This window comes from Felis catus, chromosome A3 (assembly GCF_018350175.1).
Source record: "Felis catus isolate Fca126 chromosome A3, F.catus_Fca126_mat1.0, whole genome shotgun sequence".
Taxonomy (NCBI): Eukaryota; Metazoa; Chordata; class Mammalia; order Carnivora; family Felidae; genus Felis; species Felis catus.
In genome coordinates this window covers 104,053,097-104,077,617 of record NC_058370.1, presented here as the reverse complement: position 1 = coordinate 104,077,617, position 24,521 = coordinate 104,053,097, and the positions used below count along the sequence as shown (strand labels likewise).

General features: G+C 42.9%; 1 protein-coding gene across 1 annotated transcript in view; it reads left to right on the top strand.

Moving 5' to 3' along the window:
• The window catches only part of ACOXL (acyl-CoA oxidase like), a 375,298-nt gene that overhangs the window by 170,675 nt on the left and 180,102 nt on the right, over positions 1-24,521 (top strand). Inside the window, 1 exon segment of the mRNA XM_045054588.1 lies at positions 16,273-16,389. Within this exon segment, the coding sequence (XP_044910523.1) occupies positions 16,273-16,389 (117 nt within the window).

Sequence of the window (24,521 nt, the reverse complement as noted above, 5' to 3'; positions counted from 1 at the left end):
CCGTTCTTGTGACCTGCTTCTCTTTCGCATCAGAACCTCTGTACCACTACATCAGAGCTGGGGGTAAGGCAATGACTTGCTTTCCCCAAAGTGACAACCCTGCAAGCGGGACTCTGGACAGGAATGGTGGCCCCTTGTCTTCTCGGTTTATCCTTCTGGGCATGAGACCTCCTCCCTGAAGTAAGCTGGGGCAGGGATGTTCAGGATCCAGTGTTCCTGGCCTGCTCTGTTTGGAGTAGAGTTTCTGCCCTGTGAAGGGGGGCTGAGTGGAGAAAGGGGACCCCCGTCCTCTTGGCTGTACCTGTCTGGAATAGAGCTCCTGTAACATGGAGCTGGAGGTGAAGGGGTGAAGGGAATTAGAGATGCCACTGGCCTGCCGGAAGTCATAGCCCTAAACTGTAAGCCAGAAGGAGAAGGTTCCCCATATTCTCGGCGGCACCTGCCCAGGGTACAGTTTCCATCACACTGAGCTCTTGGAGGATGGGGGGTGAAGGGGATATGAGTGGGTCGTGGTTCAAATGAGATTTAAGTTTAGACATTCTTGAATAGATGTTTCTCTATTTGCTTAACACCCTTAGGAGAGTGTCCAGAGACTTGAAGTGTTGTTTTAGACGTAAATTTTTTATTGACTAAATGAAAAGCATTTGAATATCAGTACCATTCTGTGCAGGTCAGCAAAAATAGTGGAGTCCAGCCAGGGATGAAAATTGGGTTTCCTTTTCGGGCAAAGTTTAGATGTGTGCTGTTATCTCGGGTTCATTCCTGAAGGAAGTGGTACAAGAACGTGACCTCTTGGCTTCTGGCAAAGTCTCTGTGGTCCAGCCTCCACTAGCCTCCCTGAACCTCGTTGGAACACATGCACCCAGGCCGTCACCTTGTAGTGCATTTTTTGTCATCCCATGTTTTGGGTAATTTCCAACTTCCCAAGATCATACATAGAAACCCAAATGACCTCGTAGAAGTTTATTTGGGGGCAGTTTCCCTGCAAAGCGGACGAATTATTCTTGTCACAGGCATAATAAATTGTTAATTTTGGAAACGTGTTTTTGTAAGGAAAACAGCCGTCGGGTCATTTTCTTTTTAATTTCAATGATGTGTAAGGATGCATCAGTACAGAGAAATGAGATAAGCTTGTCATAACCTGGATGACAGCATTGCCCTTCGGGAATGCCCGGGGAAGATGGGAGCCAGGTTAGACAGATTAGACAGGCATTTCTGGGCGAAGTACGGCAGAGAAACCTGGGTGGTGAAGGAAGAGTGTCCGGAAATGAAATCCTGGGGAATCTACTGATGTAATTGCACCACACAGGTCTCTCTGTGGCTAAAAGCAGCAAACTAATGGTGGGTTTCGGGAAAACTCCAGCCGAGGGAACTTTTCATTGCTGTGTTCTAAGCCTTAATGACAGATGTGTTCATCCTACACCTGACGTACGGATTCTGGACATAAACGAGGCCCAATAACTGAGTAGATAGAAACTGTTAGATGGAGGGATGAACTCTTTAGGTTTTGCTGGGATGGGTGGTTATTATAGACTCACTCAGAGATTTTTTTTCTCCTTAAATAAATATTCCTTGAAGGCACCTATTTTGTTGCCAACGGAATAGCAAAGTTTGCTTTTACCTATCATTTCAGTTTTAGAAACAAAGATGAAAAAGGATGCCTGGAATACGCGGTGTTTAGAGGGGCTCAGGGCTTGCATTAATTTCCTGGCAGATTAGAGAATAAAGTGGGAGAGAGGTTAAAGCAAGGACTTGTCTGCCAAGTCAGCTGGAAGGAGGAAGATCAAGGGAATTGTCTGGGATGAGGGAATGGCTATTTTAAGCATACGTGAACAAAAGTCAGTTCACCTTCATAGATCCTTCTTGGGTCTACCTAGTGGCACTTGCTACAGTTAACTATGTTGGGAGATTTATTCCTGTATCCCACTGGGGTAGACCTACATCTCTCATCTCTGCCTATTTCTCACATTGAAATAAGCCACAAAATTACACAGACGAAAGGAAAAGGTGACTCATACGTTTGTGCAGTTTGACAAACCTTCCAAATAGAAAAAAGTAATCCCCAAAGTATTAAGGTGGTTATATAAAAATGTAAAGATGTACATATTTCAAAAGCAATGCTAAAAACAGGACACGGTCGAAAAATAGCTAAATAAATAGCACTGACAGTGGTTTAATTTCCTTAATATATAAAGAACCTCTATAAACAAATAAGAAAAAATACTAGCATCACAGTCTATAAATGGGTACATGGTATATAACATTTTGAAGAAGACCTAACTATAGACAGTAAATATATGAGCAAATTAATTAAATTATTAGTGATCAGAGAAAGCCCAGTAAAAGTAAGATAATTTTTTACTTTGTTAAATTAGCAAAGACTTTGAAAGGGCAATACTCAGATCTGGAAGAAATGTATAAGATGGGCAAGCTTATACACTGGGAGAAGCAATGAAAATTGGCACAATCCTTTTGGAAAGTGAGTTGGTGATACGTGACAGGAACTATTCAAAAGGTTCACAGTTTTCAATCCAGTTCCTTTTTTTTTTTTTTTTTTTTTATAGAAAGTTACCCTATGGAAGTAATCATTAAGATGTGACTTCAAGGATATTGAATAACACAAGAAGTTGCATACAGTGAAATATTAGGTAAACAGAAAATCAGGATGTAGAACTCTCCATCTATACTACTAATCAAATATATTAATATGCATTGGAGATATAAATTATCCCTTGATTGCAAAACACACACCTGTTCACTTTATTTTTTTCTGACATTGATGTATCTGTAATTTGGCACACATTAACCATGTAGTATTTCCTCATTTACAGATCAATTATTATTAAATTAGCAGTATACCTTTAAGGGATTTTTTTATTGGAGGAAATATGACACTTGTATTATATACCAACATCTATACGTGATCTCTCTCACTGTCTCTTTACGTATATGGAAACTAAATAAATCTAATGTTATCAGTCAATTACTACACTTTTAACAGACAGACTTACTGAAATGCAAATCTAAACACGTCATGTTTAGAAATTTGCAATAGGACGTTCACTTCTGGATAGATGAGTAGATGTGCTCTTCTCTAATCTTCCCACTAAGGACAATGGAAAAGCCTGGACATCACATATGAAACAAACATAAGAAGACCTTGAAAGATGGAGACAAGAAAGCAGACCCAGTAGGACCTTGAGACCTGAGGAATGACACAGTAGGGAGTTCCCTTGTTTCCTTTGGCCTCATATATCCCAAATTGCATACTGATGAAGCTGACGATCCAGAAACGCCAATGAGAACAAACAAGCAAAAGAAAAATAAAATGCCCATCCAAGTCTGCTTCCTCTGTGGTCCCACCCCACACATGCCAGCAAAGGCTAAATGCGGAGCCTAGAGTTGCATCAACTCTGCCACCATGGTGGTATCAGAGAAGGCCGAGCAGAGAGCTGGAAATGTTCTTCCTTCAAGAAAGAAACAGGCCCTACCCCTGTGTTGTCAGTAGAGACCATGTGGAGAGCCCGGACATCTACCCCTACCCATCACCTCTTTCCACCTCCTGCTGTAGTGATGTAGGGGAGGCTGAATGGAAGGTTAGGACTTTCACTACTGCTCAGCAATAATGACACCGCACCTACTGCCATGTCGGTGGAGACTACATGGGGAGCTAGAACTCCCATCCCGACACAGCAACAAGAAGAGCTCGCCCATCACTTGGGTGTCAGTGGAAGCCATGTGGCGAATCTGGACTTCTACCTCCACTTGAAAGTAGTGACTCCTTTCCCCGCCACAGTAGTGTCAGAGAAATCCCAAAGGTTTAAGATCCAGAGTCTTGCAATATAACGTGAAAATGCAATGTATCTGTTTCATTAAAAAAAACTGCGTGTCATAACAACAACCGCGAAGAGCTCAAACCAAATGACAAAAGGTAAGAAATAGTTGCCAACACTGAGATAACAAAGATGTTAGGCAGTCTGAAAAGCACTTTAAGGCAGCCATCATAAAAATGCTTGAAACATCAATTACAAGTACACTTGAAGCATGGGGGGAAGAAAAAGGAAGTCTTGACAAAGAAATAGAGTCTAAGCAAAGAGACAGAAAATATTCAGGGGAACCAAGTGGAAATTTTAGAACAGAAAAATATAATAACCTAAGTAAAACACTCAGTCGATGGTCTTAACAGAAGAATGGAAGGGACAGAGAATTGGTGAACTAGAAGATAAGGCAATGGAAATCACCCAATCTGGAAAAAAAAAAAAACCTGTACAAATAGATAAGAAAGAATTTTTTAAAATGTTTAAGTAATCTACAGAAAATTAGGAAAAATAAAGCAGAAATTAAAAAACAGAGGGAACAACAACAAAAAAGTCAGACTTAAGCCCTAATGTATCAATAATTACCTTAGGGGCACCTGGGTGGCTCAGGTTGTTAAATGTCCAACTCTTGATTTTGGCTCAGGTCATGATCTCACAGTTTGAGCCCTGTGATGGGCTCTGCGCTGATAGCATGGAGCCTGCTGAGATTGTTTGTCTCCTTCTCTCTCTGCCCCTGCCCCGCTCACACATGTACACGTGCATTCTCTCTCTCTCTCTTGCAAAATAAATAAATAAACATTAAAAAATAACTACATTAAATTTAACTAGTCTAAATAACTCAGTTAAAAAACAAAACTTGGCGGGGCGCCTGGGTGGCGCAGTCGGTTAAGCGTCCTACTTCAGCCAGGTCACGATCTCGCGGTCCGTGAGTTCGAGCCCCGCGTCAGGCTCTGGGCTGATGGCTCAGAGCCTGGAGCCTGTTTCCGATTCTGTGCCTCCCTCTCTCTCTGCCCCTCCCCCGTTCATGCTCTGTCTCTCTCTGTCCCAAAAATAAATAAACGTTGAAAAAAAAATTTTTTAAAAAAACAAAACTTGGCAAAGTAGATTTTAAAACATGACCAAACCCTATGTCATCTGTAAGAAACTCACTTCATATAAAGTCATACAGGCACACTGAATGTGAAAGAATGAAAAAAAGATACATTATGCAAAAATTAACTAAAGAAAAGCAGGAGTGGCTCTATAAATTTCATATAAGGTAGGCTTCAGAGCAAAGGAAATTATCAAGGACAAGGACATTTAATAATGATAAAAAGAGTCAATCCATCAGAAAGTTATAACAATCCTAAATGTGCACGTAAAACACAACAGGCTGAAAAATACATAAAGTAAAAGCTGATAGAACTGAAAGGAGAAATAGACCAATTCACAATTATAGTGGGAGATTTCAGCACCCTTCTTTTAACAACTCATGTGACTAGACAGGAAATCAGCAAAGGTATAGAAAAACTCTACAATACTTTCAAGCAGTAAGCTCTAATCAACATTTATAAGACACTCCACCAAACAAAAGCAGAATACATTTTCTTTTCGAGTGCCTAACATTGCCAAGATAGACCATATAACATGTACCATAAAAGAAACTGCAACAAATTTTTTAATTTTTTTTTCAACATTTATTTATTTTTGGGACAGAGAGAGACAGAGCATGAATGGGGGAGGGGCAGAGAGAGAGGGAGACACAGAACCGGAAACAGGCTCCAGGCTCTGAGCCATCAGCCCAGAGCCCTACGCGGGGCTCGAACTCACGGACTGCGAGATCGTGACCTGGCTGAAGTCGGACGCTTAACCGACTGCGCCACCCAGGCGCCCCAAAACTGCAACAAATTTTTAAATGTTGAAGTCATACAGAGGGTTTTCTGACTGGAGTGTATTCAAACTAGGAATCTGTAACAGAAAGATAACAGGAAGGACCTCTAAAAAGTTGCAAACTAAACAATAGACTTAAGTAAGTGTAAGTAAAAGTCACGTAAGTAATTAAGTAAAAGTTACTTAAGTAACTAGAATAAAAAGAAGAACTCTCAAGCACAGTTTTTAAAAAATACACTGAAGAAAGGGTGCCTGGGTGGCTCAGTTGGTTAATCATCTGACTCTTGATTTCTGCTGGGGTTATGGTCTCACTGTTGTGAGATCGAGCACTGCACTGGGCTCTGTGCTGACAGCATGGAGCCTGCTTGGGATCCTCTCTCTCCCTCTCTCTGTCTTTCCCTCCCCAGCCTAACTGTGTGTGCTCTCTCAAAATAAATAAATAAACTTTAAAAAAATACACTGAACCAGATAGAAATGAAAATACAATGTATCAAAATTTGTGGGGCGCAGCTAAGGCAGTTCTGAGAGGGAAAGTTATAGCACCAAATGCATACATTGAGGAAAGTCTTAAATCAATATCTAAGCTCTGCCTCAAATTAATATCTAAGCACCCCCTTTTAACCTAGAAAAAGAACAAAACTGGAAGGAGGCAGAAGGAATGAAATAATAAAATTAAGAGCAGAAATCAATGAAACTGAAGACATAAAAATAGAGAATACCAATGAAGCAAAGAGCTGGTTCTTTGAAAAGATCAGTAAACTTGACAAACCTCTAGCAAGACTGTCAAAGAAAAAAGAGAGAACGTGCAAATTACTAATATTAGGAATGAAATGGGATATTACTACAGACACTGAAAATATCAAAAGGGTAATAAGGGCATATTAGGAACAGCTTCGTATATATGAATTTGAAAATGTTGATGAAATGGACCAATGTTTCAAAAAAACATGAAATACCATATTTATCCAATATACAAGACAATTTGAATAACTCGAGAATTATTAAGGAAATTGAATCAGTAATTTTAAAACTCCTAAAAAAAATCTTCAGGCCAGATGATTTTATTGGAGAATTCTGCCAAACATTTAAAGAAGAATTAACAATAATTCTATATAACTCTTCTAGAAAGTGGAAGAGGAAGAAATGCTTTCCAATTCACTTTATGAAACCAGTCGTATCCTGATCCCCAAAACAAATTAAGACAATACAGCACAATATTCTTCTGAATATAAACACAAGAATTCTTAGCAAAATATTAGGAAATAGAATTTAGCAATATGTAAAAAGAATTACACACCATGAGCAAATGGGATTTATTCCAGGTATATAATGCTGGATGCTGGTTTAATATTTAAAAATCCATGTAATACAAAATGTTAACAAATAAAACTAGAAAAATCACATAATCATTATCAATTGATGCAGAAAAAGCATTTGTAAAATTCAATATACATTCTTCACAAAAATTCTCATTCAAACAGAAATACCAAGAAATGTGCTAAACCTGATAAAGACCATCTATAAAAAAAGTACAGTCCATGTACTTAATGGTGAAAGACTGAATGCTTTCCCCCTAAGATTGGGAATAAGGCAAGAATATCTGCTCTTATCACTGTCATTCAATAGAGTGATGGAAGTTATAGCCAGTGCAATAAGACAGGAAAAGGAAATAAAAACCATACAGATTGGGAAGCAAGTAAAACAGTTGTTTCTACATTCAGATGATATGATTGTTTCTATAGAAAATCTCAAAGGGGTACCTGGGTGGCCCAGTTGGTTAAATGTCTGATTCTTGATCTCAGCTTAGGTCCCGTTCTCAGGATCATGAGTCCAAGCCCCACTTTTGGCTCTGTGCTGGGCATGGAGCCTACTTTAAAAAAAAAAAAAAAAAAAAAGAAAGAAAAGGAAAAAAAAGAAAATCTCAAAGTGTTTACAAAAAAGTCCTAGAACTAAGAAGTGAATTGAACAAGGTCACAGGATACAACATAAACATGCACAAATCAATTGTAGTTTTTATCTACCAGCAATGAATGCAAGAGTACCAGAATTTAAAATATGATACCGTTTACAATTGCTTATAAAAATTGAAATGCTTATGGGCAAATTTAACAGAACATGTGTAGGGCTTATATTCTGAAAACTGCAGAACACTGATGAAAGAAATCAAAGATCTAAATAAATGGAAAGACATACCATGTTTATAAATTGAAAGACTCTGCTGTTGTTTTAAGAACCTATGGGTACCCTTTACTTTAAGACTATGGATTGAGAGGGAAAGCAGAGGCAATAGCCAGTCCTTAAGCTACTTGGGTAATGTCCCATTGCCAAGAACAGTCTAGTCCCATTGCCAAACCAGACTAAAGCATTACTAAATGGATGCCAGCCCCTAAAGAGTACTTCACTGCTTGGTTTTCATTTTTTGACAATCAACCTCAGTGAAGGGGTTACCTGGAGAGTGTGGCAGCTCAGTATTTGTCTCCTTTCCTTCACTGAACACACATGGTGGCCTGGTTTGCTGTCTCCAGGATGACAGCAGGCTCTGGATGGCTCTTGGGGCAAGGCAGGATGCACATATACCCTGCACCTGCCATACAGTGGAAAGGAAGGTTGGCTCCCAAGGTGGTTGGCCCTCTTGCTTCCTGACTCTAACGGCTGAGGTGCTGGGGGCTTCTGCGGTATCTCTGCAGTGGTGTTGATGATGGAAGACTTTCTCTCTCTCTGTATAATTTTTTAAAATATGAAAATAATTCAATAGTGAAATTATTAGCCCACCCCAGGCAGTCTCAGTTATAATTTATGGCTCCACATCTCCCACCATTGTAATTTTGTTTTGCATTCATTAGGATATGATTTTTTTTAAAGAACAATCTCAAGGAATCATAGTTCTGACGACTAACATTAACCACCATGTCACTCATAGATATTGCTGAGGCTGTTATTCTGAAGAGTAAATTAATTTCCCTTGTGTGGGAACCATCTGAATAACATTCACATTCCTCTCTAGGGTGGGCTGATTGACTCTGGAAAGAACCTGCTGCTTCTATGGCAACATGATGTACTGGAAGGCTCTGCCCACCCCAACTTCTCTGGCTTTATTTTGTCCACCCTTTTGTCCTTCCCTGAAATTTGGGAAGAAGAAAATTTGGCTGGGGTTCTTGGATACATAGAAGTGTCAGGTGCTTTTAGAATGCTTCATATTGCTTTCCAGTACACACACACACACACACACACACACACACACACACACACAATTTTTCTAACACAGCAGTAAACAGCTTATCTTCTTTTCTGTCAGTAATTTCATTATCTTTAATTTAAGATTGGGTGGAAGAGACTTTCCCCTTGACTCTAACTTTTTTTTTACAACAGTTTTAGTGATGCAGAATACATTGGTGCTTTGTTTGGGTTAAAGGAATAAAAGGGAGACTTCTTTTGGGAAATATCAAAATGATTTTTTCTAGATCAAGGCTGAGTAGAAGGGAGGGTAATTTTAGGGACTCAGGATAATGGTAATGACTCTGTTGATGAAGACATGCCTTGAAGACCTACTATGTGTCAGGCGTGGTACTAAACACATATGAGCACTATCTCACTTAGTCTTTACCATCATCGTCAGCCTTATTTAATGGGCTCAACGAGTTTGTGTAACTCACTCAGGTTAACATAGCAAGTGTCAGGATCTGTATGCAAACCAGATTTGTCTGATCCAAAGCCTGGGGTTTAACCACTATTTCCTGCCTCCCCTCTGGTGATGCCTGGGGTGATGGGATGTTGACTTGGTCCCAGGATAGCCTCCCGTGGGCAGCATGAGGCACTGGAAGAGGGTAAGAACAAATTCAGTGGAGAGGCAGCCAGATTCATGGGTGTTTAATTTGAAGGGGTTTGAACCTTTGTGTGTCAGGTCAGACCCACTGTTGTTTGTGTAATTGAATCCTCACAGAAGAACCTGGAGTTGGCCAATCTTCAGATTTAGAGTGACCCAAGCCTTGCTCTCTACTAGGCCTTCATGGTCAGGCTTATAGTGGTTATATTCCAGGATTATAATGTTGACCAGAAGTGGCCCACTCAACGGAAATATGAGCACTGCAGGTTTACTCTGCCTTGTGTTGTCTCTTATCTGAAGGGTTGCTGGCATCTCCACTGGGGTCATCCATCCACTGGTGGGAGGAGTGGCCTGATCCTAATCCCTTATGGTTCCTGCAGCCTGCTCCACTTGGCACTTGTCTTCCAATGCGAATTTACAAGGTGGACAGTCTTTGCAGGCCCGGGTGGCAGGATGTTAGTCCCCACCTGGCACTGGCCATGACTTTAGAACCACAGGCTTCCTGTTGGGGAGGGCCTTTGTATTCCTGGGCGTTTGATACGGTGTGACCTTTGAGAAAGGGGAAGAAGGAATGGCAAAGGCTCTTCCTCTCTGTGTTCTCTGGCCAAGAGAACATGGGCTCCACTGTCTGTTTATGGGTTTGGGGTGGCTGTCTCTGCCCTCTCTATGTAGACTTCGACCCTGACAACAAAGCACCCTCATTTCTTTTCATGTCGGAAATATTTTCATATTTATAAATTGCCATCGTCATGGACTCCATCATAACCATTAAGGATCAACCATTCTATTCTGTGGTGGTTGCAGTGAGAGACTGGGGAGGGGTCAGAGAAATAAAGTGTCTGGAAGGTGCGAAAGTTATTTGGGATTTCCACGGGATCGGGGGGTGCTTTAAGAACTCTTTCTTGAGGTCATTTTGCACACTTTGTGACAATCAGGGCTACTGTTAAAAAAGCATGTACTCGTATGCTACACACACACACATGCGCGCGCGCGCACACACACACACACACACACCTGCATGAAAATACACACACCTTCTATCTTTCCTACAGACAGATTTAAAGATGCCATTTGAAGAATTGCAGTGAAAACATGGTGATGTAACATCTTGAGCCTGATGTTTTAATGCAGGATTGCTTTGTCAGAACCCGAGGACACGCTATTTAAATGCTCAGCTGCAAAAAAAATAAATAAATAAATAACAAGGGTTGTGTGTAGCCAGGCCCCTTCCATGATCCCAAGCTTGACCCCAGGGTGGGGTTAGTTGGGGTTGGGTGTGGTGAGGCTTGGTGCTGGGAGTCAAGGTGTCTGTTGACATTACTTGATAATAAGAAGCCGGGTTTTTACATCCTGGCTGGAAAGCTGAACCAAATCTGCCGGGTCCAACCAGTGGTGGTAAAATATCCTGCTTTGTAACTTATTTTCTCTGTGGGTTTCTATGTTCAGGAGCATCCCAGAGAAGGGGAGAAAGGGATAGATGGGCTGTGGGCTCTCTGAGTGGTTGGACGGTCTCTGTTGGGGGCCAGTGGGGCTGCAGTGGTCCATCTGTGGGGCATTCACAGGTTCACTTGAAGCCTGTCTGGCCGAGATTAATGAGGGAAGGTGGCCACAGAGAGTGTGGCCGGGGCCCAGGAATTTGCTCAGCTTTTGTCTGCAGAGGTCAGCACTTTGACAGTGAAGGAGGAAGGTCTTGTCCTTCCTCCCTCCGGCAGCAGGGATGCCCGTGAACCAGCTTGCACCAAGAAGTCTCAGGGTCAAGGGCGAGCCCCAGCCACAAAGCTCCTCTCCTTCTTCCAATTTGACTGGATGTCATTCAGAGTATACTGATGCAATGATGCTGCAGAGCAGGAAACATGTGAAGCAATTATCTTTTTAGTAGGTCACTGGCCTCCTTTGGGAGAAGAGACCAGAGGGAGATGGGAAGGCGGGCAGCTCAGCCACCCCCAGAGGCTGCGCGCGCAGTAGCTGAGCTGGTGATTAATAGCCGTGTCACTTTCCATGAATGTTGCTTTAAGCAGCCGGGTTCAAAATGGAGTGGGAATGAAATAAAACACCCCAAAATAGATATTTCCTCTCTTCCTGATGAGTTGCTACAATCCAGAAATAGCTTTTCAAATCTGTAATTTTAAATGGCACCATTCACAGCATCCTCAGGGCCGTGGCTTTATTTTCACATGGATGTTGTCGTGTGCACACGCACATGCATCACTTTTCGTTTTTAAAGAGCACCAAAGGTTTGAGCTCAGTGACTTTGAGGTTTTCTTGGCACTGAAATAAAAATTATGATTACAGAGAAAAATACAGCCTTTACATGTGTTTTTAAGGAAAAATAGTAACCCAGCGGAGGAAAAGGACAGGAAGAGGATTGTGCCCATATAGATCATACTGGAGCAGTAAAAACGTCTGGCAGGCAGTAATTGCTGGCCAGCTGCAGGGATTACAGTCCTGTGAGCTGTGTTCAGGGCAGCCCGCCAGGACGCTGGCAACCAGAAGCCGGGCCTGGACCATCATGACCCGCAGTGCCATTGCTAGGTCTGAGAGCATAAATAGGAGGGTGACCACACAGCGGCATGGCAGGGTTCCTGCACTGACCACACCCTCTCAGAGCACAGAGACTCGAGGCGCCTTCTCTCTGCTGCCTCTGAAGGAGCCAGGCTACCAGTTTGGAGGCTGATAGTGGCAGTCAGAGGGGTGACCTCTGGCCGGGTCTCTGGGCAGGAGAAGGGTCACTTGACTTTAGTATCACTTTTGTCCCGCCAAAGAACATATCTGATGGGTGAGAAGCCAGCAGGAACCCTCAGCCCAAAGCTTTGGGGACTGTCGCTGTCTTGGGCCAGAGAGAGGGAGGGAGAGAGGGCGGGTGCTGTGCTTTCTCCCCGCTCATGTCTTTCCTTCTGGTCCCTAGCAAAAGACAAAAAACAAAAGCAGACAAAACAAAGCAGCGGTGGGGTGGGTTGTTGGGCATAAAAGCGGAGTGGATTCCTCATCTTATTTGCTTCTTCCATCCCTGTCCTAACTGCCCCTGGCTCCCATTTGGCACTCCAGTGTCTGACCGTTGGCCTTTTGTCGGGACATCCAGCAGCTCGTGAACATTCCAAGGAGACCTGGAGGTGGGCGAGGAGCTGGGTGTGGAGCTGCTGGGGGATGGTGGGACATTTCACCTGCCTTCTCTTTCCCAAGAACGCACACTTGGCCGGCCTAGGGCATGTCAAGACGGAATAGGCTGGCCTCTTAGGTTTTACTATTGTTGGGGTCCGGTGAGGCCAACAGAGCAGGGGGTGACCGCCATTGAAAAGATAGCTGTTAACTCACAGTTCCCAAGGGGAGGGGGGGTGCTGTGCCACGCGGGCCATATGGGGAAGCAGCAGGGATGGTTAAGAGGCAGAGGGAGCAAGGGGGAAGCAGGGACAAGAACCTTTACTGTGGTTTCTGTGAGAAGGAATGGGGGAGGCAGGGCAAGCAGGCTAAGCACGTTTAGGCTTGGCTAGTTTGAATAATCTCAGAAGGTTCTGGGGCATAGGGGCTGTCCCTAGTTGTCTGGTACCTGGCCTGGGGGGATAGCGGCCCAGAGTAAAAAAAAGTCTGGTAAAGGAGGTGGCTGGGGGTGTGGGCTTTGAACTGGTTAGTTTGCATATGAAAGATGGAAACACTACTCAAGCCGAGTAGTCCTTTGTTCTCCTTAGGCACTGGCCCGCCCAAGGGCCAGTCAGCAGGGCCCCAGATGGCAGTGCAAAGAGACATGTGGTCAGTACAGGTGTCCCTCACACCAGCCTGAAAGGGAGAAGTGTTCCCAGGGGGGCAGGAACAACAGGGGAAGTGCCCAGGGCACCCTGAGGAGAAGTAGCTTCCTGCTTTGATTGGTCTGGTTTGGGTTTCGAAGGGGGCATGTCACGAACAGGAGAACGTGTCCGTGGGAGGAGAGGGCATTCGGCTAAGCCACCAGAAATATGACGTGTGGCAGCCGAATGAGATTGGCGGAGAGCCCTGCCTGGACAGAGGCCCAGGATGGGAAGTGTCTGAAGGGGCTTAGCAGGAAAACCAGTTGGGACACTCAAGCAAGGCCAAAGTAGTCTGTTGAATGCCAAGCCGAAGCATTTGGATTCCGTGCTGTGTGAGCTGTCCAGAGCTGTTCTCTTTTGCCCTCTAGTTCTGTTAATGAATTCATAGCCGCCGAGAATGCCTACGCTTGGCCGTATATCATAACCTCAGAACTTAATTAACAAGTAAGGATGCTGATGTAAATGTATTCTGGATGAAAAAAAGAAATCCCCCGCGGCAGGGGTTGAAAACTCAGTGCCTCCCAGGCCTGCGGTGAGCGGAAAGGACCCTGGGGACCACGGGGAACAGCCATGCCCCAGACAGAGAAGTCAGCAGCTTCTGAGCTCCAGCGGAACAGATCACGGGAACGGGGTCCAGAATTGCCAGCTCTTCCTAGTTTTCAAGGAAAGCTGGAAATTCAGAGTCTTGTGTAATGTCCCGAGTTTTGTGACATTGCCTGGCAAGTCTGTGGCAGCTCATTAGTGACACTCTTTACTCCCACAGAGCACAAAGAAAGGCACGGCGAGGCCTGCCACATGGGCTCCTGGTGGCCTCTTTCTGCTCTGCACCTGTCACCCTAATTTTACCGTGAGGGTCAAAGAGGAAGTGGGATGGTTATAAGGTATGGCCTAACCTGGGAAACTGAGGCACACCAGGTCAGGGGTCGGATCTGTCACCCGAAGACCTTCCCTGAGGTCTTGAGTCAGCCACTCTGTGGCGCTTCGTCTGCATTTCCTCACTGGCAAAATCCATTCATTCTTTCATTCATTCTTGCTGTGTGGGAGGCCAAGACAAACGCTTCACACACAAAAACAGAGGTTTTGATGGGATGCTGTCCAAAGTGGTATTGCTGCTGAAATTATTTTATAGCAAAACAAAAGCTAAAAGGTGCTGCGATCAGCGGCTTCTGTTCCTGGCTGTGCGGAGAAGTTCCCTGCAGTGATGTTCTAGGAGCACATAAGGACGACGGGTGATTGACAGGGCAGGGTGAGCGGGGCACAGGGTTGGGGTCACGGGGGTCTGCACAAGGCTGTCCTGCCCACGTCGCTTGGTCTTGTTCTCTCCGTGTCCAGGGCTGGGGGCTCAGCAGCTGGGCCGGGCCTCCTTGACCCTGGTGGACGCCCAGCACCTTAGGGGATGCCTGCACAGAGCAGGCACGCGGATGTCCCCCAGTGTCGTGCGGCAGGGTCTACCCTCAGCAGACAAACGTTTTAGCCACAGTGACCGTAGAGAAAAGATACAGTATAATCATAGCACTTAAAAATGGAAATTGAGAGCGTGGGGACAAATGGAATTTAAAATGCCCCGACATTATGATGACACCATTATTGGATCTGTGATTTCCTTGCTGGTTTTGCAGTGATCCGGCAAAAGCTGAGACGTTTCCCTGCAGGCCGTCTGGCCTCGTTTGGCACCAGGGCCTGCAGGCGTTGGGGGTCCGCCGGTGTGGACGGAGGGCAGAGTTGGGTAGCGATCCTTGGACAAGCAGCTGCGAGGTGGTTAGGCCGTGCCCGGGGAGGTCTGTGCACCTAGAAAACAAGCCTGTGCTCACAGTACTTAAGAGCGGTTCTCCCCGTGCGAGCGTCTGGTCGCCCTTACCACCCCCCCCACAACAGGAACAGGTTATGAATTCTAGACCACCGTATGCACTACACGATCATGGTGGTCTTTTAAGAACAAACAAAGGCAACAGGAAAGCATCCAATTATGTTTAAGAAAGTCTATCGAGTGTAAAAATTTTTAAAAACTCCCGTTCCCCTTCTCTCCTTGTGACTGATAGATACCCTCACCTCACCGGTGTCTGAAGCACGAGTTTTGCTCTGCCGGTTTGATAATATAGCATTACGTGCGCCTGTGTGTGTGTGTGTGTGTGTGTGTGTGTGTGTGTGTGTATGCATGTGCACGTGCGTGAGGTGTCCTTTCACAAATCAGCGTGAAGATCAGAGATGTTCAGAGGGGAGGCTGCCAAACCCAGGGCTGTAGAGCCAATCACAGGGCTGGGGAGGGAGGTGACTTCCGACAGGCCAGGCTTTTTGCAGTCTGCGGCCGAGGGATTCTGTAGGATTAGACCCTGGGTGTTGCCTGTGGGGATAATCCACCCCCCCCCCCCCCCCCCCCACTCACGAACTGCTCTAAGGAAGGCCTCGATTCGCCCGGACACCACTGCCTTAGAGCAGCAGCTGTTCAGAAAGCACAGTACTTCCGGCGGGTTGTGAACACCTTTCTGTGTGGAACTGCAGGGGGATTTAGGTGGGCTGAAAGTCATGACCTGCCTGTGAATCTGACGGGAGCAGCGGGGTTAGGGTTGCCTCCTTGTGGAGAATGTCCTTTTGAAATACATTCTAGGATATTGCTCCCGTCCTATTAATTATGTCACAAACTTAGTAAAGCTGAATAATTAATGATCGCGGGGCACCCGGAACTATAAAATGCCATGTAAATGTTAAGGAGTAAAAATTACTCTGTGTATTAATTAAACAGATAGTCTGCTTTAAAAATAGTCCATGGTGGGAAGATTAATTTCCAGAAGAGCCAAAAAGCTTTTCTGTTGGACTATCCTAAGAAACTTTTGATATCTAATTATCTCAACCACAGTTTAGGAGACCCGGGCATTCTGTATTCTGAAGTGTTTTAAAGGCAAATGGCTGCTTAGCACTTTTAGCTCTGGAAATGAAGTTGCCTGTTGAATTTTGATAAAATTTGTGCCTGCTTGATTCTCTCTAGCCGGAGGCAGTTTGGGCCTAAAGCCAAGAAAGAAGTCAAGATCATTGAGCACCAAACACAGACCCTTCGGCTGATGCCTCACCTGGCCACAGCCTTGGCCTTGACCTTCGCCAGCAGGTGAGATGGCTCTCAGGGTTTGCTCTGTAAAAATGAGTGTGAGGTCCTGCCTGGGATTAGTAAGGAGTGAGGGGAGAGGCAGGTGGGGACTTCATTTTCTAAGTGGGGACAGGAAAGCCTGTGGCTAAAATCTGATGTTCAGGTTAAAAATGATGTCTGAATCTTGATTGTCTGTATATCTGGGTGGATGGGATCCACAGAGGATTTGAAAAACCTTGAACCAACGTTTCTCCATATTTTCTAAAAGAAACAGTTCTTGGCTGTTAAAATTTCTCTACCTCTGATAAAGGTTCTAATTTAAATTTTTCAAAAATGGGTCAAGGTTGTGTGCACATATAGGATTGGGGAGGGGGGTCGGAGTCAGGCTACTGAATAAAATAACGGTGATAGTCCTGTAAATTCACCCGGAGCTTTGCATTTTATAGCAGGCTTCCATCTATGCCTCTCAGCTATTCCTCCGCAAAGCCCTGGAATGTTGCCTGGGCAGTTGTGTGTTATCACCACCTTCTGAAGGTCAGAAAATTGGGGATTTGCCTAAGATCACAGGGTCTGGGAGCAGATGCACTGGGAATATAACTCCACACTTTGGACCTTTATCCTGTGTTCTTTCCTCCCTATGCAATCCTGCTTCTTAGGGAATTCATTTCTGAGTAATTTAGAATCGGTGTGTGTTTGAAATTTACTGCACCGATGGGTAGGCTGGTGCCAGGCTTTACAAAAGGAGGGTAATCGGGAGGGCCCTGCCAGTCTGGTGTGCAGCTAGCTTGTGGGGCTGCCTGGCTGGGAGGGGCATGAGCGGGCACACCTCTGCTCTTACTGCACTCAAGCCTGGCCTTCCACGGTTCTCGAACAGCAAATCCTACAGACTGAGCTTCAGGTACCACTAAGATCGATCAATCCAAGCCACCCAGAAGAAAATCAATGTAATTCACTCACACCCAACATCTTACTTAAAATATTTTTGAGTGGTTTTTGAGATTTAATTTGCACATGGTAAAATGCACAGATTTTAGGGTATGGTTCAATGACAAGCATATACCCTTGTGTAATGAATGCTCAAACCAAATATGAAACATTTCCCTCTTTGGGGCACCTGGGTGGCCCGCTCAATCAGTTAAGCGTCCAGCTTCACTCAGGTCATGATCTCACGGCTGGTGGGTTCGAGTCCCACGTCAGGCTCCGTGCTGACAGCTCAGCCTGGAGCCTGCTTCGCATTACGTGCCTCCCTCGCTCTCTGCCTCTCCCCCACACACTTTCTGTCTCTGTCTCTGTCTCTCTCTCAAAAATAAATAAACATTAACATTTTTTTAAATTAAAAAATTAAAAAAAAAATTTCCCTCTTTGCAGTTGGCCCTCACCTCGAGAGACAACCACCTTTCTGAGTTCCACTCCCGGAACTTAGTTTTGTCAGTTCTTGAGCTTCCTGTAAATGGAAACATACAGTATCTATTTTTTGCGTGTGTCCAGTTTATTTCATTCAACACAATGTCTTAATGTTCCTCAATGTTGTTGATAGTTTATTAATTTTTAGTGCTGAGTAGTAACATTAAATAAATAAACCACAATGTTTTAATACATTCTCTCAGGGCTGGACATTTGGGTTGTATCTAATCTTTTAGCTACTGTGAATAAGACACCAGTGAATATTCTCATCCAAGGTTTTCATTTTTCTTAGGGTATTTACTTGCAGGGTAATTGCATATGTGTATGTCTAAATTTATAGAATGCCATTTTTCAGAGAGGTAGTACCATTTTATATTCATTTCAGCAATGCATGAGAGTCCTGGTTACTGTATTCTGAGATAAAAACTGGTGTCTCAAAACTGTTGCAAAAAAAAAAAATCAGGTTGTATGAGTCATCTAAGTCTGTTCTTTTTCAAAATTTTCTTGGCTGTTTTGACTTGTCTGGGCACTTTGTATTTCCGTATACAATTTTGGATCTGCTTACCAGGTTTTTAGTTTTTGTTTTTTTTTGTTTTTTTGAACACAAAGCCTGATTGGATATATTTGAGATTGCATGGAATCTATTTTTTTTATTAAATATAATTTGTCAAATTGGTTTCCATACAAGACCCAGTGCTCATCCCAACAGGTGTCCTCCTCAATGCCCATCACCCACTTTCCCCTCTCTCCCACTCCCCATCAATCCTCAGTTTGTTCTCAGTATTTGAGAGTCTCTTATGGTTTGCCTCCCTCCCTCTCTGTAACTTTTTTTTTGCCCCCCTCCCCCATGGTCTTCTGTTAAATTTCTCAGGATCCACATATGAGTGAAAACATATGGTACCTGTCTTTCTCTGACTGACTTATTTCACTTAGCATAATACCCTCCGGTTCCATCTATGTTGCTACAAATGGACAGATTTCATTCTTTCTCATCGCCAAGTACTATCCCATTGTATATATAAACCACATCTTCTCTATCCATTCGTCAGTTGATGGACATTTAGGCTTTTTCCATAATTTGGCTATTATTGAAAGTGCTGCTATAAACATTGGGGTACATATGCCCCTTGCATGGACTCTATTAATCTATTTGGGCAGTACTGGGTCTTTCAAATCTAAGAAGATGGTTTATCTCTCTTTATATAGGAATTTAATTTTTCTTAGTGTTTTATAATTTACAGTGTAGAGGTCTTTCACATTTTTTACTAAATTTATTCAAATAGAATTGCTTTTGAAATTTAATTACCAAATGTTTCTTAATGTCATGTAGAAATATAATTGAATTTTTTATATTAACCTCTTATATTCTCACTGAATTCACTTAGTAGATTTAGTAGTTTCATTATAGACTCTTTAGGATTTTCTATATATATCATCATGTCACATGTACATGAAGAGAGTTTTATTTCTTCCTTGCCAACATTTATGCCTTTTAAAAATTCTTTTTCTTGTCTTATTGGACTGGCGAAAACCTACAGTAAAATAGTGAATAACAACGGTGAGAGTGGACATTCTTATTTTGTTCCTGATTTTGGAAGAAAAGTATTCCATATTTCCCTATTAAGTGTGAACATTCACTGAAGGGTTTTTGTGGGGTGTCTTTTATTAGACTGAGGAAGTTCCTTTCTACTCCTGGTTGGCTGGATATTTTTATCATGAATATTGGATTTTGACTTAATTTTTCTATTTAGCTGATCATATGAGATTTCTTCATTCTATTAATGAAGTGAGTTACATTGATTACTTTTCAAATATTGAGCTGGATTTGCATTCTTTAATTAGTCATAATGTATTATAATATTTTTATATTATTTGATTCAAATTGGTCATGTTTGGATAAGGATTTTTGTGTTTATATCTGTGAAGAATATACTTTTCTTTCCTTTGAAATGTCCTTGTTAGGTTTTGGTATAAGGGTTATGCTGTCCTCATAACATGAATAAGAAAGTGGTCCCTTCTATATTTTCTCAAGGAGTTTTTAGAAGATTGGTATTATTTCTTCCTTAAATTTGATAGTGTTTACTAAGAAGCCATCTGGGCATTTTTTTAATACAAAGATTTTTGATTACTCTATTAATTTCTTCAACAAATATGAATCTTAAGATTACCAAGTTCTTAGGGGCACCTGCATGGCTCAGTTGGTTAAGCATCCAAAGCTTGATTTAAGTTCAGATCATGATATCACGGTTTGTGAGTTTGAGCCCCACATTGGGCTCTGTGTTGGCAGCATGGAGTCTGCTTGGGATTCTCTCTCTTTCTCTCCCTCTCTGCTCCTCCCTGCGTGCTCTCTCTCTCTTTCTCTGAAAGTAAATAAATTAATTAAAAAAAAAAAAAGATTACCAAGTTCTTCTGTGTTAGTTTTGTTACTTTGTGTATTTCAAGGAGTTTGTCCTTTTCTGCTAATTTGTAAACTTTAAGTTGTCAATAATATTTTCTTATTATAATATTAATGTCTATAGGATCTGTAGTGATGACCTTATTTCTAATATAATTTTTGGCTTTTTGAGGGGGGTCAATTTTGCCAGCCATTTATCAGTTTTGTTAATCTTTTCAAATAATATACTTTTGTCTTGAATGCTTTTGTTACATTTTTATGCATTTTTTGTTATTGATTTAATTTCTTGTCTTTATTATGTTCTCATTTCTATTTAGTTGGGAATTAATTTGCTCTTTTTTTCTAGCTTGTTGCTCTAAAACTTTTCTGTATAAAATAAAAGTGTATTGTTAACAAAATTTCTGCTAATTTTATTTTGTGTATTTTTAAGCTTTGTTTTTTAGCACATACAGATTTTGGGGTTATTATTTCTTCTAGAGGAAGTTAGCCTGTTATATTCATTAATATTTCTCTTCATTTCTGGTAATTTTTCTTGTCTTGAAGTCTACTTTCTTTGGTATTGATACAACCATACTGGTTTTTTATGCTTAGTGTTTATCTAAGCATATGCTTAGTGGTATATCTCTGTATATCTAAGCATATATGATATGCTTAGTGGTGTATCTCTTCCCAACCTTTTATTTTAACCTGTCATTGTATCAACCTATGTGGGTCACGGTAAGATTTTTATAAATAGCGCCTGGTGAGACCTTGCTTTTTTATCCAATTTGATGATCTTTTAATTTGGAATGTTAAGTTCATTTTTAATTACCGTAGTTCCTAATATAGTTAAGTCTACTGTTTTGGTACTTGCCTTGTCCTGTCTTTTCTTGGTTTCTTCATTCCCTCTTTCTTCTTCTTGTGAATACTGTAAGTATTGTAATATGCATCCTTATCTTGCCAGTATCCACCTTGAATTGGCATTATACCACTTTATATATAATGTATATATACATTATATATATACTATATATATATACACTATATATACTATATATATACTATACTATATATATACTATATATATATATACTATATATATACTATATATATATATATATATATACTATATACTATATAGACTATAATTCTTTCTTTTTTAGGCGGTTATTGAGTAATTTCTTAGTTCCATATTATCTCCTCTCTGCTTTTACCTGTACTTGTTTTCTTTTTCTTTTTCCCAAGAATCTGGAGTGTGTGTATTTAAGCTCCTTTAAGGGTGATTCTAGCGAGCCAACAGAGTTGAGAACCACAGGAGCTTTTTAGGGAGCTTCCTAGTGTGACCTGAAAATAAACTTCACTAACAGATAAAAGGCAGCAGCGTTAAATTATCATGAAAATTTACATTGGGTCAAAGTAAGCTGATGATGAAACCTGATAATTTTTCACATGTATAGCAAAGGAAAATAAAATTCATCTTAGAATTTTTTGCCCAGCGTTACTTGTAAGTATTACAAAGAGGCAAGAGAATCTACACATTTACTTCTCTGTCCGCTATTTACAGATCCATGGCCCATGAAGTTAATAGATCACATAACGAAGAGCCGCTATATATTCCACATTTATATGTGTATATATACACATATATATGTGCACCTGTATAACAGAAGTGTGATATGTACAACACGTTTCCTTTTTCTTCAGCTCTATTTATTTTTTATCTTGGTTTAAACTTAATTTATCTTTATTTTATAAGCTCTGTATTGATACTATTAGTAAAAATTAAAGTTTCTCTTGATTTTAGAGAGACACCCCACAAATGCCAAGATCAGAGAAATAGAGAGGTCACAATTCTAGCTTAAGGTTTCGAGGGGAGCAATAAAAGGTGATTAATGGAAATTAATTAATTAATAAAAAATCACGGAATCCTAAAAAAAAAAAATCACATGCCATGCATGGGTAATAGTACTGAACAGGACAGGGTCAGGTCCACACCTCATCAAGCTGTCAGTCTAATTGACCCCAAGACCTTCCAGACTTTCCTGACCTTCACCTCCTTACACACTCCGTGGTTTTTGGCCTTGCTCAGGGTCTCCATTGTGGCTCTGTTGATCCTTCGTCTTGTCTTGTCTTGTCTTGTCTTGTGTTGTCTTGTCTTGCCTTGCCTTGCCTTGCCTTGCCTTGCCTTGCCTTTCCCTTTCTCTCTCTCTCTCTCTCTCTCTTACTCCTCCCACCTCTCTCCCCCCAAACCCTTCTCTCTACCCACCTACTGCAGCAGGGGTTGACCCACTGAAAATCTGGCTATTGGAATCTCTAGGAAGAAACACTTCAACTGTGGAGGAAAAGGCTGTCTGTGTTTTAAAACAAGCCCAAAGAGAAGCTGGTGTTTTCTGTAACATATCCTGGCTTTCTTGTTTCTCTGTAGTTTATAACCCCTGTTGTCCCTTCTCTGACTTGTGAGGAAATAGTTCAATGAAGCTGGTTGTAACATGATAAAACTTTATGCTAAGTACCTCTCCCCACTTCACACCCATTTTTTAATTAAAAAAAATTGTTTTTAATGTTTTTATTTATTTTTGAGACAGAGAGAGCAGAGAGAGAGGGAGACACAGAATCCGAAGCAGGCTCCAGGCTCTGAGCTGTCAGCACAGAGCCCAACCCGGGGCTCGAACTCACAGACTGTGAGATCATGACCTGAGCCAAAGTTGGATGCTTAACCGACTGAGCCACCCAGGTGCCCCTTCACACCCATTTTTAAGAAAGCTATCAGACCTTGCTTCTAGACCCCATCTCCGAATTCTCATGGGTATAATGATGCCAGTCAACTGGCTTCAAGTTTCAGGGTCTGGGTAACCTCAGGTTTGATGAGTTCAATGTTTAGTCAATGTGTTGGGTCCTCCTCAAGCACAGAGAAACACTCGTGAGAGTAGCCTACACCTTAAGTGTCTGGGTCTGGAGTTGACTGAGCAGGAAAAGTACCACCGGCTAGGTCAGCTGGCCCTGCCTCTCCTCCCTTCTAATATGACAAAAATGAATAATTAGCGCTTCGCTTGACAGTTAAAAGGTAGGTAATAGAAATGAAGTGGAATGGCTTCTGTCAGTGCACATGTGTTTACATATTCAGTAAGCACACGGGACCTCGCTGGTAGGTTCACCAGGTAAAATACAGCCGCCCAAATTTGAATCTCAGACGTCCAATGTATAATTTTTTAGTCTAAGTACATCCCAGCACTTGAACTAAAACTTATGCATTGTTTAACTGAAATTCTCCTGTTTCTACTTGTTCAATCCGGCGGTGGTCCTTGCTAGGTCCTGGACGTGTGCTAGGGCTCGAGTCAGACACGGTCCCTGCCACACGGAGTATGCCATACCTTGTCTGGGGTCTGACAGTAGCAGGTGGGCAAGCCACTTACCCTCTTCCTTATCCCCTTTCTTCGCCACTGCCCTCACAGGTCTGGAGACAGGGAGGACCTGTCTAGCCCTTAGTGAGTGCCACTACCCAGCCCCCCCCCCCCACCCCGCATCACTCACAGTCCCTTGCCTTTAACAAGGAGAGGATGTCCTTTGGAGCCTGTTCAGTTCAGGAAGAGATGGGACCCTTCTCCCCACCGGCTCGTCAGCCGCTGGCTAGCGGGGCTGGCTTGATGAAGCAAGGGCTGGTGGGGTGGGGGCCTCTGAGAGAGACGATGGGCTCCGGAAGAGCCTGCCAAGGCTTTTTTCCCTGCCTACCCTCTCCAGAACTGGCAGATGTGTTCCCTCCTCCCTTCTTCACACGACCTGTGTGTCAGGCACCTTGCCAGCCCCTGAGGACCGGCAACCAACAGCCCTGCCTGGGTGGCCAGGTAGGATTCCTGTTTTCTGCCTTTGACCATGGGTGACATCCTTGGGTCTCTTACTAAACTCTTCCCATAGGGCCCAGGACATCCCAAGCCGGCTTCCCACTGCTGAGTGCCGATGGCACCCTGCATGCTTCCTGGCTCAGGGGCACACTGGTGGGCATCTTGGCATGAACCCCTCCTGAGGTAGCCATAGTGCTCAGTAAATGTCAGCTGTTGTTGTTGCCATCACCGCTGAAACTCAAGTTTCCTACCCTCACCTTACCAATAGCCACATTGTGACAAGGTTTCCTCCTGCATGGAAATCACTCAAGGCCCTCCCTCTTTATCATCTCACCTGGACCCTCCCCAGCTCCCCTTCCTGCACCCTGTCCCCCACATGCAGCCTGGCCTCATCAGATACATTCTCCACAAGCAACTACACCTGAATAGAAGCTGAACTCCACTTGACTGCTGGACCCTCCTAGGACCCTCCGAAGCCTTCCGTACTGGATACCCTTAAGTTCTCTCCTGTGGCACTTTCCTCTGTCTGGCCCCTG